General features: G+C 37.1%; 2 protein-coding genes and 1 long non-coding RNA gene across 5 annotated transcripts in view; 2 read left to right on the top strand and 1 right to left on the bottom strand.

The window, feature by feature from the left end:
- Window positions 1–15,400, bottom strand: part of LOC112465108 (zwei Ig domain protein zig-8-like) — a 247,429-nt gene that overhangs the window by 124,761 nt on the left and 107,268 nt on the right. The gene's annotated exons all lie outside the window — the stretch shown is intronic.
- LOC112465109 overlaps window positions 1–15,400 on the top strand; it is a 148,064-nt gene that overhangs the window by 119,277 nt on the left and 13,387 nt on the right. The window lies entirely within an intron of this gene.
- Window positions 361–3,159, top strand: LOC112465106. Its single transcript, XM_025032497.1, has one exon. It carries the CDS (start codon window positions 666–668, stop codon window positions 1,863–1,865), a length of 1,200 nt encoding a protein of 399 aa, XP_024888265.1. The 5' UTR covers window positions 361–665; the 3' UTR covers window positions 1,866–3,159.

Genomic DNA, 15,400 nt, shown 5'->3' with positions numbered 1-15,400 from the left:
AGATACATCATTTTTTCACACTCATGTTCAATTGCGTAACGTGTATGCCTAAACTACAAGTAAACATTAATACCTCAGACAGACATTAATGTAATTAATTTCACCCAATCAAAAAATAAAAATATTATAATTTTATTCAATCGATTGGTATAATAATTTTGTCAATCATGTTATAACTACTAACAAGGCAAGGCTTCTACATGACTTCTTTTCACCGCATACAGTATTTTGCAGAATATTTATTATATTATTTTAATTTTTCTCTGAGACACGATCATGAAGTAATAATATTTTATTTTTGCATTATTTTTTTTTGTTGCGTATTTGCGCATCATGTTGACACATATGGCTCAACTAGTTCTGCGATATCACGCATTAATATCAGTCTCCCACTCTTCACTTAATTTCACAGTTACAGTTCTTACTCTTATACTCTTGCAAGACAAAGTCAGTTTGTCATATTCAGTGGTCGGAATTAGTTGCACTTTCGAGAGCTACGCCTACTTCTTTCTCCTTACCTCTCCGCTCGGCCGGCGAGTCCTACACGTGACGAGCGTGCCACTCAAGCACAGATCACATTCAGTCTGATAAAAATCACTGTACAGTGTGCATCAGTATAGTATTTGTATTCGAACACAACGGGTCGCGCTTGTAAGGCGAATAAAATGTCACACGACAAAGATTTTAAAAAATGGATCGAAGATGTGATGTCGAAGATTATTGAAAATCTTGGATTGGATGTCGATAAAGTTCGGTACAAGGTATCTGAATCGATCAACAAGTATATGTCTACCATATATTATGTACTCCTACAGTTTGAAAACAAAACAAAGGAACAGAACGAGGAATTTCCTATGATATTGAAGAAACCCTTGCTCAATGTTGCTGTGGCGGGTTATATCAATGAACAATTTCACAACGAGATTTTGTTTTATCAAATGTATGCTCGACCGGATGAGAACTTCCCGAGATGCTTCTACGTCGACGAACGGCCGCCAAACGATTCAGTGATTGCCCTGGAGAACGTCAACAAACGAGGATATCATTCTTGTTCGTATAAATACAATGCTCCTTTAGACTACACGTTGGCGGCGATGCGCGAGATCGGACGATTCCACGGCAAAGGATATGTCATGAAGAAGCTACAGCGGGATAAGTTCTTCGATATCGTGACGCGACTTCAAGAAGTTCGGTATTTTAAGACGATGGAAAACGACTACAAACTCCTCTGCAATGCTAATTCGACGCGAACGGTAGAATATCTTCGCAATCACGGCCACGATGCAGTGTTCTGCGATAAAATGGAAGCCTTACTCTTGAACGCATTTGACGAAGTGATGATGAAGACAGTAGAACCGCTGGAACCCTTGTCCACGTTATGTCACGGTGATTTAACATTGGACAATATGCTCTTCAAGACGAAAGACGATGGACAATATCGCGCGATGCTAATCGACTTCGCGCTTATTAGATACTCGACTCCCGTTGTCGATCTTTCCACGTATCTTTGCCTGTGCTGCCCGAATGAAATAATAAAGGACAAGTTCTTCGAAATAATGCGAGCCTATCACGATGCATTGAAAGAATATTTGTTAGAAGCTGGCATTTGGGACATGGAGAAATATTCATACGAAGCTTTGCTGGATGATTACAGAAAAGGTGGTCTTTTTGGTTTTGTTATCGCGAATTTTTATCTACCGGTATTATTAGGATATCATATACCAGATGTAATGAAACAACAAACTGACCGTTTAGGCATGTGGGAAGGTATGAAGCAATTAAAGTACGATGACGAATTATGCAAGATACTAGCTGATACTTTACTGATTTTGAGAGATCTTGGCTGCTTGAAACATATTTTGTAGTCATGCGAAATAACTATAATATATAAAATTTAGACCTATATATCGATTAGTAACTGTGAAATATATGTCGAGTAAAATATATCTTTAAGTTATCACGAGTTAGGAACATACAATGTATGTAAGTATAAAAGAGCTATGGCGATCATGGACAGATGGATTGTTAATATTATTTCGTGAGATTATCCCAGTTCTATAGCGGCGTAATTTAGAATCATACAAGTATTTCGCACGAATTGTCTTTAAACCGACAGATTACTTTTTCACACGAATAGATAAACATTTCTGCTTATAAAACTGTACGCTAAAAATTTTCTCTATATTGTATATATCTATTCTCTATTATATATATTAAATAAAAATATAAAAAATATCATATAAGAAAAGAGAATTATATTTCTTTATATTATTTTCACTAATCAGTAAGCACATCGCATAAAAATTCATGCAAAGTGCTGAGTCATGATTTCAAATTATATCAATAGAAATGTCACGATGTCGCGAAATAACATTGCCACTGATCGTTATAGTTCTTTATTTACGTTATGCATATATTACATTATCTTAGTATACTTGCTTCCAATCGTTTGTTCAAACTTTAGTTAAACAATTTAGTTAAGCAATAACGTAATCATAAAAGAAAACCCTTATTTAATCTTACGAACCAATCCTGTGTTTTCAGAACGGAAAAGAAAAATAATTCAACGTTAAATTCCCTATATATATTTGCACATGCACATATCTTTTGTAATATATTCCTGTATATTCGGATATAACTTTTTTATTAAATTTACTGTTTAAAATAAACCGTTCGGTAAAACAACTGAATACGATTAGCAGATTTAACGCATATCGCGGAAATGAAACAACGTGGGTAAGGAGCGAGTTGAAACTGAATCCCGATTATATGTATGCGCGATACTCAAAACAGGCGCGGTATTGCGGCAATGTGTCCCGCGTGCACATTGGTGAAATTATTCTTTCGTCCGTGCAAGTCCGGATCTGCCTTTCAAATAAAGAAGCACCCGTACGCTCAGAATAACTTTGTCATTTCCATATATTTTTCCAAGCTAGCGGCAGCGTTTATCACGAAGCTAACTTATGCCCGAGGTTCATGCACAGTCAAATTTTCTTCTGGATTAGTGTAAAAAGTATTAAACTAGCGATTCAGAGAGCAGCAAAGAGTACTACAAGTCACATTTTATATTTTTACATAGATCCGTAATTATACCATGTATTTCGATTAAAGGGAATATTATTTTATGTTACAAGAATAAAAGGTAAAGAATCCATTTTATAGATAGTATTACATTTATCGTTGTACTTTTACAAAATGCATAACGTGTTGCAGGTATATAGTTGCGTAATAGTCTTACTCTGAAAAACAGAGTTGTAGATTAGATTAGATAAAATGTGATGTGATATGATATATATCTATATATATATATATATATATAATGTGATTACGCACGTTTCACAATACTTTATGTTTAAGTCATGATTGAAAATCTTAATGTTTCACAAATATATTTCAAAGAAGCTAATATAACACTAACAAAAATTATAAATACATGTTATTTTAGGAATGATTAAAAATGTTCATGAAAATATTTTAATATATATCATTATCCGCATCAATTTATATAATTACCCTTGTTTCATTAAAAATTTTAAGGTTTCTGAACTGGATTTAAAGTGAACTACTATTTCAATAAACGGTTTGTATGATATGTGTACGCTAATGTAAATGCTAATGTACAATAACGATTTAATTTTAATCTAGAATTTGTGTTCTCCTATCACAAAACATGTGATGCAGCAATATTCTATCTTTGTGTTTGCGTCATAAACAATTGTTCCATATAGTATAATTGTTCCATATAGTATAATTTTCCATGAGTAAAAATAGATTTATTACTGTAGATTTATTATCTTTATAAGTCAGAATCTCTTGTGTGTTACGTTGAGATGAATATAACTGTTGCAAATTCCTTTATTGGTAACAAAATATAATTTACGTAATGATAATGCACTTTTTGGAACTTTTGTTATAATATTGGAGAATTTTGGAAAATTTACAAAAGTGCTATTTTGATTTTATACATACAGTTTAAAAGATATTTGATACTATAAAATTATAAGTACCACTTTCACTGATTCAAGTTGAAAAAGTTTTACTATCTGACTGAGAGCATTCAGAGCTCGTTGCCTTTCGACCACACAACCGATTAAACATTCTAACGATAGAAAATGCTTCGTCGGTTGCTTTGAGTGAACAACGCCGTTTGAACAGTTCGAGAAGCCACCAATCGCCAACGTTAGCGCTCTCTTGTCGTCTTCCGCATAGTTCTCGAAGCGTCGCCCGGAATAAGTTTGATCGTTAAGGCCAAAGAATGCGACACCGTATACATCGAACTTAGCACGAAACTTTTCGAGGGTCGCGAAGCGAGTTTAACAATCGTCGAACTCGCCGAACAGATGCGATATTGAGAAAAACAGACGCGGGATACCTATCCCGCGATGGAAGACATAGAAAGAGGGAGAAAGAAGATGAGCGAGGAAAAAACACAAGGAAAAATAGTGAAAGGGTTAGAGAAAATCGTAACAGGAGGTAAGGGGTAACAGGAGCAAGCTGGAAAAGAATGAAACGGGAACACTTTAATCGAACTGCAGTCCCAAGTTCGAGTAGAGCATTGTGCCCACCACCAAGTTCCTCGATAGTCTTTTATCGATTGGAGCTGGAGGATGAGAACGTTGTCACTCTGTAACGATTCCAAAGAAAGTGATTTTCGTAAACAATCGTTCGTCTATTCTTCTCTGCTATTTTCTTGAAACAAATCAGAAGTTAATATTTCCTATTCTCATCAACTAGTTAATAACAATTAGATAATTGGGAAAATATCGTAAAATAATAACACAAATCGCAAATTTTTTATATCCTCGTATTCTTCAACATATTATTTAATTAAAGTTTTATTATTAAAGTTGTTTTTCATTCATCTAATGTGCAAAACATATTTCAAGCAAATTAATTTTTCATCTGGAAAAAGAAAAATAAGTTCTAATTATTTATATCATTGTTCTAATTATTTTTAGATCATTAGAGAGAAAAAAACAAAATATTTGTTAATTTTTTGTATGTTTTATATGTGATAGATTAATTATCATACACGATCTATCTTTTTGACCGAATATAGAATCTATATTTGTATCAAAAAGGCAAACGTCTTTATTCAGTATCAATAACATGTATGTGTGTCCTTATTCAGAGAAGAATTTTCACCCGAACGATTTTATCCCCGAAACATCGATCTCGATATCTAACCAAGTCAAAATATTTATACAGACCGATATTACCGATCCCTATTGATACAAAACAGTAAGTTTCAAGAGAGATCGCATGTTTTGACAATACTGACCTATCTTGGCAACCGGAGACAAATAAGAAATAAATAAGGAAATTTAATAAATAAATTTGTTTCGTACATACATCGCAAATACAGACGTGCTACGAGAAAGAAAATTCTGTTTTGATTCGCTATAAAGATATAAATTAGAGTGTTCCAGACATGTTGTTATAATTTGTTTATTATTATTACTATTCACTTTGGAATCATTAAATATGTGATGTTTCCAATCATATCATCCCTATATTCAAATGTTACTTGAATAAATGGACAAATAAATAAATATATACGTACATTTATTTCGCTAAATTATTCGAAATACGGATATTCCCGACAAATACATCTGCGCGAGGACGACAGAAATTATTCGATTCGTTCCGATAATCAAGCGAGTAGTCGAGCAGGATGAATAAATCCATCCCGCCACCCGTGCACCCGCATTCCGAAAGGAGTATCCCGCGGGAATACTGTGTCGGTTTATCTTCGGTTCTCGTATTTGTCTCGCGAGCGAAGGACTTCCCGCTGCCTAACAATTGCTTCGATCGTTCGTCCCCAACTATTTCAATCATTCAAAACATTTCGCTATAATTTTCTCGTACAATGATCGATATCATCGTTCGAAGAAATCCTCGCGCTCGCATCTTTCACCCTCGTACGATCGATTTTCGTTAACGTCTATTCTTCGAATATACGATCGACACTCCCGAAAGATCAAGATTTCGCGAGGAAACGTTTTTCCGAAGCAAACTAGGCCGTTTCGCCTCGATAAATGATCTCCTTCGTGAAACGTCGTAAAAGTGACGACTGGCACTCTGGACATCGCATTTGTCCGCGGATGTTGTCGTCGTTCTCACTTCCGGTCGCGTATACGTCTGCCCGATATTCGGATTCCCGATTATATGATTGACAAGATACATGAGCCAACGGAAAGAACGGGGAGACGGAGGGAAGATAGGAATATAGTAAGGCTAAGGGATCGAGGAACGATGGGAAGGAGGGAGAAGGAGAGAAGGGGGGAGAAGGCAGACAAGTGCGGATAGAATCTTGAGCGGAGGACCGAACGCTGCCGCGCCGCGCCGGGAGGAGATGGGAACCGTGAGGGCGAGAAGTATGCAAATGCGAGAGTACATTTATCTCGGCACCACGCCCATGTATTTCCTGGGAGCTTCCGGACGCATTGTCGGGGACGAATCGAATACCCACACTCCCCTCGCGACACCCTGCCGTCGGCGAACACACGCGCAAACACACGCTCATCCACACGCGCATACACACGTGCGGCGCAGTAGTCTATATGCGTATGTGCCACCGGTCCGATACTCCGGAGATTTACGAGCAAACTAGCCTGGTCCCCAGGGCTAATAGACCGGCAAGTTATGGGCCAATTCAATTTAATTTCGAAAATAAACAACCACCATTGGCGACGTCGGTCAATTTATTCCGAGGTCTCGCGAGCCGGCCGCGATGCGGCTGTACTCGGACATCGCAGGGATGTGGGCCTCGCATATGTAGTCGGAAAGTTTCCCGGTTACCCACTTTATCATACAGCCAACGTTAAGCTCACTGAGAACCCTCATAAGCTGGTACGTCAAGTTCCGCTCCAGATTTTCCCCGCGATAATAAGGGACTTAATTGAAGCGTTCCGTCGGCTGAAATAACATTGTAAGTATCGTTTCACGAATTTGTGTATCGCGATATGTATACAATGTCTATAAAGCGAATAATATTGATATAAGATGTAAGAATCACAAAAAAATAATATGATTTATACCGTTTGAATTAAAAAACCAAAATGCAAATATATAATATGTACAAAATACATTTGAGTTATATACCGGCGCATGAAAGTAATAAAAAAAAGTATTTCGCTGAATACATAAATGCAACAATTAATTCAAATCAAATTTTACGTTGATTATAATCTATAATCCTCAAACCACTTCTCGTAAATAGATAACTACGTTACTCTACGTTTAACACTAGAACTATCAAGGGAGTCAAAATGATCGACCCGTTTGAAATTTTTAATAATTTATTACTCATTTTTGAAACATCATAATTTCTGAAATATTTCTCTGACTTTTATTGAAATTACATAGATGATTAATTTTATTAACTTGTTTTCTCTTTTTCTCTTTTCTTTTCTAAGATTTCTTTAGCAGAATTAAATATACATATAGATTAATCTCCGGTAGTTCTAGTATTAATAACTTTTAAATCTTGCGTGATAATTTTTTATAACACATGAGCATAATACATGCATATATAATGAGCTCGATGAAAACTGCATTATTTATACAAAGACAGTGTCAGTGATTTTCCAAATTTAATAATTAATATGACAATTATCAAGATGATTGCAAATCTCAGAAGAAATAAGAAACTACGGAATATACGATTGACTCCGTAATGTTTGTATCAAATAGAAACAAATGAAAGAAAGACGATAACGAATTCGGACACGCTCTTGTTACCAAGAAGCGGCCAAGTTTAATGAATTATCGTACTTATAGTTCCTTGCAACGACAAGAAATCGATGCACGTTAAATTACGGAGTGGTAATAAAGCCGAGCGGGGTAGTAAAGCCGGCACGGCTCATTAAATTCTCTCGATAGTTTTCCCGACCCGATTTATCGATGCATGCGCGGCTTCGTACTCTATATTCTCGCCTAAAGTATTGCTTAAGAATACGCATCCTACCCCGACAATAATGAAATTGTAGATACGCCGCACTTTATCATCATGAACTGGAACGAACGGTGCTTGAGTATCATTAAGTAATTTAAGGAATTTTTATTCTAGGTGATATAATAAAGATAATTCATGCCGTTAATAAGGTCGAATATTCCTTTAATTTTTCTTTGGCTTAAATTCACTTGCCGACAAAAGTTGAGAAAAAGACAAAGTAATTATTTATAAATTGCTTAATATATATTTTTTGTATTACGAAATTCTAATTGTGTCTCATAAGAATTGTATGTATACTTCTCACTACATCAAGTAATAACTTTTTATATTTAATACAATCAATTACATAATGTACATAAGTATAATGATATAAAGTAAAAATATTTAATGATTCACGAGTAATTGTACTATTTAACAATTATTTTCTTATTGGCCCTTCTTTTTCTCAAAGAATATTGCAATGCTCTGCACAGCGGGATTGACGCGACAATTAAGAGTTTAGAGACATACGCATATCCTGCATACGCGCATTAACCGCTCCAAATACGAGCCATTGCTACTTCGGTAACCAAATGATTTAGCCGGCCAAATGATGAATGTACCGCCACAGCCGCTAAATTACGATGCAAATTGTACGGACTCCGAGCGTCATTTTCACGCGAGTTGCACCGCCCGCCCCGTGCAACTTTCTCGCGAGCAAAATTGGAAAACTGCATCGTGAATTATACGTTAATTACGCGTGACTCTCGGCAAAGCACAGCTTGCGTGCTGACATCGTCCACAAAATTGCAAACTTTACGTGATAACACGTGTACGATCGAGACCCGAACGAAATGCTACTTGAAAAATCGCGCTCAATATCGCGGGAAGAATTATAATACGGGGGACAGCTCGTTAATATCGTCCGCATATTTTACAAAGGGGGAAAATAAAGGACGCTCTTTCAGTTTGTTTGATTAATGGCAATTTTCTCATTATCAGCCTGGAGTGTCCGTTCGATCAAGTGCTTCGAGTGGATTACACTCCGTACACAAACTCGGTTTCTTTCTTGTGTCACTTTGGGGCAAACAGCGGCGCCGGTCCATTATTGGATGCCGATATTCATCGTGCCTGACCTGTCGATAGATTCACGAGCGTCTGCTATCTTGGCTCAGCACGTACCATATTCCCTCGTAATCGCGCTGTTACAGCGGCCGTGTTGATCGTCACACGTGTAATTGTGTCTCTAAGACTATGTATCGGGATACAGTTCTGTCCGATTTCGCATCCGCCGGCATCGTAAATATGCTGTTTCCATGCAAATACACGTTGACAACATTACGCCTGGTTTTATCGCCGTAAATACGTAAAATAATAACAGATCACTGTTTTAGAAATAATCTACAGACAGAAAATATTCGTTGTAAGAATAAATGCAATTTCTCATTAGCACGATTGAACATTTTTCGATTTAAAATGATTTTAACATATATAAAATAAGTGATAATAATAATCAAGAGACACGTCTCGCGTAGCGCGTATATAAAACACATGAAGTAATTGCGAAATGTCTAATTTTCTTAAGCTACGGTTTTGCGACATATATCGTTCAAGCGGACCAATCAGATGTAAGAAAAAAAATAGAGAATACCAAGTGATGACAGGGTCATTCGCCCGTCGTAAGAAGAAAAAACAGGGTGAGCGAGAATTCGCGCTCGGGCAATCGGATATCGGGCCGCGTCTTTCGCGCATTTTCTTTGAACGACAAAAGACGGCCAGGATGCGAATTCTTCCGTGATCAGAATCGAAGAACGGAGTAGACGAATTCAAGGCATCCATGCTAGAGTACGATGGTAATTCGCGTGCCGTTGGATAGCGAGAAGTAAAACGGTAAGAGAAGTAAAACGTGATCAATCAATTTTTCTATAAATCGTTAAGTTTGGTAACATAATTCCAGATGTAAATAAAACCGCCGCTCATTAGATATCCATCATAATTTGTCGGAATTGATTGATAAATCCTTCCATAAAAAAAATTATCTTAATATTCACTAACAGATTTATTATATGAAAGTAATATGATATAATCAGCAACACTCTCTAAATAATTTTTTTGCAAGAGCTATGGATACACATCTGTTTTAGAAAGTATACACAATTTTTTGATTTCTCTTCAGCAATAAGTTCCTCTCTTAGATAAATATTTGGTCATTTTTCAATTATGATGGGAAATCAATTCAGGTGGTTTACAAGATTTGCGTCTCTCTCGTATTCGATGATATTTAAGACACAAGTGAAGACGTTCAGCAAAAAGTGTAATAGACCGAGAAGTTAGAGAAAAAGGAAGCCTGCATGCGGTCAGATTACCATATATCCGATTACATCCCTTTCGACAGACACCGAAACGCTAACAAGTGCAAACTATGGCTTCGTACTACATTTGTTTATTCCTAGTCCCAGTCACAAGTAAAGGCCAAAAATAAAATGTTCACGTACGTCAACTAACTTTCCAATTAACATATGGATCATAAATATTTACTGCTGTGTATAAAATTATTACCATCTCTAGCCATACATAAATTTCACAATTCAATAATTACATTGCATTATATAAATAATCACTTATTACTATACACAGCACTCACACATAATAATTTTTATTTGTTTGTTTTATTTATTGTTGACAGATAGATGTGTTCTCAATTTTCATTTAATTGACGTAGATACATATTCATTACCTCGCGATTGCGATTGAAATAAAATAAAAAAGGATCGCGCAGATACAAAAACAGATAACGATTTCTTCGATCAATTTGATCAATATTACTATTTATACTCGAGTCAAATATTGCACATACCCAGACATTATCTAACGATTCGAGCGCGGATTTTCACCCTCCACTGGGGCTATGCGCTGCATTAATGTAATCCAAATGATAAACGATGTAGGAACAAGATGCCGCTTTATCCCGCGAATCCTATATTAACAAAATTATTTCCTCAATATTCAATTACGAATTCGACAAGATTTACGTTGTCGTCTTGAGAGATTACTCAAATTAAATCTTAATTTGCAGCTTATCGAGTACATCGACATAATTAACATTAAACATCGACAAATCATGAGAAATAATTGCGATTAGATTAAATTCTCATATGAAAAATGGATTTCGATGTGAAGTCAAGGAGTTCATGTGGATCATGCAAGTGAAATTTTCTGGAAAACGTCACGTCGCAACGTGGCGGAAAATTTGATTTCTCTAATGGGATCTTTCATCACGGCGCGGTGTTACATCCCGCAGAAAATACTTGGTGGAGTAAAATCGCGGAGTTTCGAACAATCTCGACATTAATTCTATCCTGCGCCGGCGGCCGAGCGCTCTCTTTCTCTTTTTAGTGCACGTTTATAGAAATATTTTCTATAAAGCGTGCTCTCCGGCACAATGGCAACCATGCTGGAAAATACTTTGTCTTGTTTTCAAAGGGATTTAATATTTATCATAGCGAATGCTTAAAAGACTGTTGCCGACAGGTCGCATAATTTAAGTGTTCTTTCCACTCACGCTATTTTGCATGCTGTCTCGTCCAAGTGTGCCGCACATAGAGTTTCATATCGAAGGCGGTGCTCTCTTGCTCACGAGCGGAATCGATAGTTTTTGCGAATGCTGGAAATGCATATTCGCGACTATCGCTCGTCCGATCGCGGCCGCGGTCTTTTATTCCCCATTCGATATAAGAAAAAGTTACCGCGGTATAATCATTTTGTTATAAAATGGAAAATTATAACGTTCTTACTATCTATTTCATCGAAAATCTGTTCCTGTTTTCTCGGTAAACTTTATCTATATTGTTGCGTTTGCAATATATTTTTTTTATTTTCTAACGAGTGTTCTATATATTAAAACAAAGATCTCCTTTAATTACTTTTTAAAATGTTTTGTTGTATAATTTCTTATAATTCTTCGACCGACAATTACTAACTTTTATATTGAATATGATATCGTTTCACGCATGAATAATGTTAATATTTGTCCTGATACTTTTTTATGATTTTCATATTATTCGCAAACATTTTTTTTAGCTGCCGCGGAGAACACTGGATCGTTGATGTGAAAAAATAACATTCCGCGCGATGCACGCTATAGCTCTAATCACGCTTATTGTTAGGACAGACCGATTTATTTTTCTGTGTGCCGTGTGTATACTTTTCTATCGAGTAAAAATATCAGCGAATCTAATTAACAAAACAAATGCGCCTTTCATGTCCTCCGTCTATTTATCGCCCGGAGAATTAATCCCCATACGAAACTCGTCGCGAAAATTAAAAGTACACTTTTTTCCTCGCAATCCGTCTCGCTAATAAATTATGCGTCTGATTAACGACGCCGCCGCTAAACTGATCGATCGTGGGAACATATAACCGTGCAAAATCTGTACAGATGAATTAACTTTCGCAAAAGGATCAGTCTGAGCCTTGCGCGATATTAAAAATGGGTATGCTCCGTTATTCTTGGTACTGAGAAACTTTCTTATCCATATTATTGATTTGATTTACTTAAATTTCTTCAGGGCTGGAGATAGTGGAGTATATATTCTGTCATGTCGCACGACGGATTTTCATAGCTTGCGGCTTTCTTTTTTATTCGCGTTCGCGGACGACGAGTATGTCGGAACTCGCGTGTCTTGCGTGGTACGCTTAAACGGCTTTTTAACATTCGTCGCGTGTACACTTCTGTGCTTGTGAGCGTGGGGGCAGCGCTCCTGTAAAAAAATACACACGTACTCTCGGCTAGCTATACGTAGGGTCGAAAGGGACGGGGAGAAAATCAGAAGGCTTTATATTTTATAGAACCGCGTACGCGACGCGACACATACGTGTGTGTGTGTGTGTGTTTGTACGTAGATTGCCTGTAGTCTTCCTTTACGTGCGGATTTTTTGAGCAAATTGACTTTCTTTTAACAAGAATACCGAGGCATAGATAGCTTTTTAGATCATAAACAATTGAAAAAAATAAGTGTACAAAAAATTGCAAATAAATTACAAAATTAGTTTTTACTTACATTCCCGTGCACTTTACTTTAAATTAGAACCCTTGTAAATTACTTCAAGACAGCTCCGAGTTTTGTAGATAGAAAGGAACGAATCGTTCGGTGACATACCTATGTCAAGTTTATAACAGTGAACTCATGAACTGTAGTTAAATCATAAAATCCTATGAATGTAACCCTATGAATGTAACTCTGTCACGTGTAAATACGCGACAAAATTATCGTATAGCTATACGAAAAAAGACAAAATAAGTATAGGTGGAAAGATTTTAGTGTAGTAAAAGTAAAAAGTTCGGTTGTTAATTTGATTTAACTGAATAACACAAATTCACGTTCAACATTGCGTTAAGAGGGACTTAAAGATAGTTCCTCTAACAACATATTTTAACACAATATTGCAATATAAATCTTGCTATTAATGCATTTGCACGATCGTCTAATGTAACGAAATTCTGTGTCACAGCTCGTCTACATGCTAAAGAAACAATAGAAGTGTACGTATCGAATTTATAAAATTCTCATCAATAATGCTTTCGCTAGGAAAGCTCGTTATCATATTCATTATCGACAGAAGTTTTCACTCCCATGCAAAAATTGCATCCGCATAAGCTCTCGTTCAAGTACAGGAATATTAATGTACTTACATTGTGAATATGAGCACAAAGAGGACATCGGTGCGATAAGCGGCGGATCGATAGGGCGCGGGAACAAGTCGTTCGTATGATAAAGTACTAAATTGCAGCCGCGGCAATATTTCATAACGTATCCACGCTGGTCATTATCGCGTTCTGCGAATTGTGACGTGTGTGTGTGTGTGAACATTTCGAATCAATTAAGCGCACTCCGTGAAAATCACGAAAATCGCGCGAAAAGCAGATTTCGTTCGCGGGAAATAATATCGCTGGCGAGCTGTTAACGAAAAAACATTGCGTGATAATATTCTCACTTGTGATTATGCGTAAGAGACTGTTTATATCTCCAACTGATGATATAATTTTGCGTTCCTCTGCTTATATCAGAAGAGAGGAGGGAGAGGGGAGAGAGAAAGAAAGGAAAAAACGCAAACCGAACATCAAAAGCGCATAATTTCAGCTTAACACGGACGCCACTCGAAAGAGCACATTTGCCTTGCTTCGTTATTGGCAATAAACCTCAACCTGTTCTTTGCGTGTACACGATCTTGCGCGCGCACGCGCGGCCTCTCCTATGTTGCCTGTGCAATTCGTGCGGCATCGAACGGAGGTGCATTTAACTCTCCGCACGTGTGCGAGTTCACGAGCCATTGAGATAAAACGCGCAGTAAATAAACAGGGCCGCCCGCGCTATTATTTGCGACAAGAAATATCGAATCGGAGCGGTGCGGTGGCGGGAAAGCTGACCGGATATATCGCACGCATATACTCGCGTACATGTGTTTAAGTGATGCGAATATATCGCATGTAGCTGCAAAATGATCATGACACACAACACGCCTAACATCCAAGTTTCCGCTTACAGGTGTCATTATATTCGCGTTAAGCACTCGCGGTCATTGTGGCAAATTATTCATTCGCATTTAGTCGCGTCCGTTTATTTGATTTGGCTTTAGTTTGTTGCGAAAAAAAAACTACTCGTGCTTATTCGTCCTCTCTTTACTAATCATCTTTATTATGTAATGGTCGCGTGAGAATTTTGATTTAAGACCGAACATCTTTAAAGTCTTGCAATGGTGTGCATACGGATATAGATAATTTAAAACAGTAGTATAATATTATTGAGTTGCATAATAAGTTTATACCACAGTGTCACAGTATGATTACATTTTCTCGTTATGAATTGGAATAATGATAATTTGTTGCCAGACTATCGGAAGTACATTTATCGAATTCGAGTTTGGTTATTAGTAAATTAAAATAATTATAATTTGTTGTTGGGCTATCCGAAGTACATTTATCGAATCAAATTGAGTTCGGTTGCTATTAAATTAATATCAAACGCACGATACACAAAGAGATATAATAACTTATCTGCAATAGAATTTTCATAAGAATTTGGCTTTTCTGTCTTTTCAATCGTCTTCTGCGAAATCATCCTTGACGGGAAGTTCCGTGACCTAAATAACGAAAGGAGATATCTTGCGTAGCGAAGCGAACCAGGAATCGAGGATTAAAGAGTTCCATCGCGCCACAGGACGAGATATCAGATCGGACTGTGCCGCGGTGGTGGAAAATCGTCCAAGTTTCCAGGTCGACAGGGAGTATCAAGAAGGGGCGACTCAAGAGGCCGGCCAGGAAATGCAAAGAGTGCAAGGTAGAGAAGGAAGAGGCGCGGGAGCGAAGAGGAACCGGAGATCGGCATGAAGGAGTGCCAGAATCTCTCTCTTTTGAGAGAGAGGGAGAGAGAGAGAGAGAGAGAGAGAGAGAGAGAGAGAGAGAGA

Source organism: Temnothorax curvispinosus, unplaced genomic scaffold, assembly GCF_003070985.1.
Source record: "Temnothorax curvispinosus isolate PA1 unplaced genomic scaffold, ASM307098v1 QBEX01014901.1, whole genome shotgun sequence".
Lineage (NCBI taxonomy): Eukaryota > Metazoa > Arthropoda > Insecta > Hymenoptera > Formicidae > Temnothorax > Temnothorax curvispinosus.
Note: the sequence above shows the minus strand (reverse complement) of the source record. Positions and strands in the feature narration are given on the sequence as shown.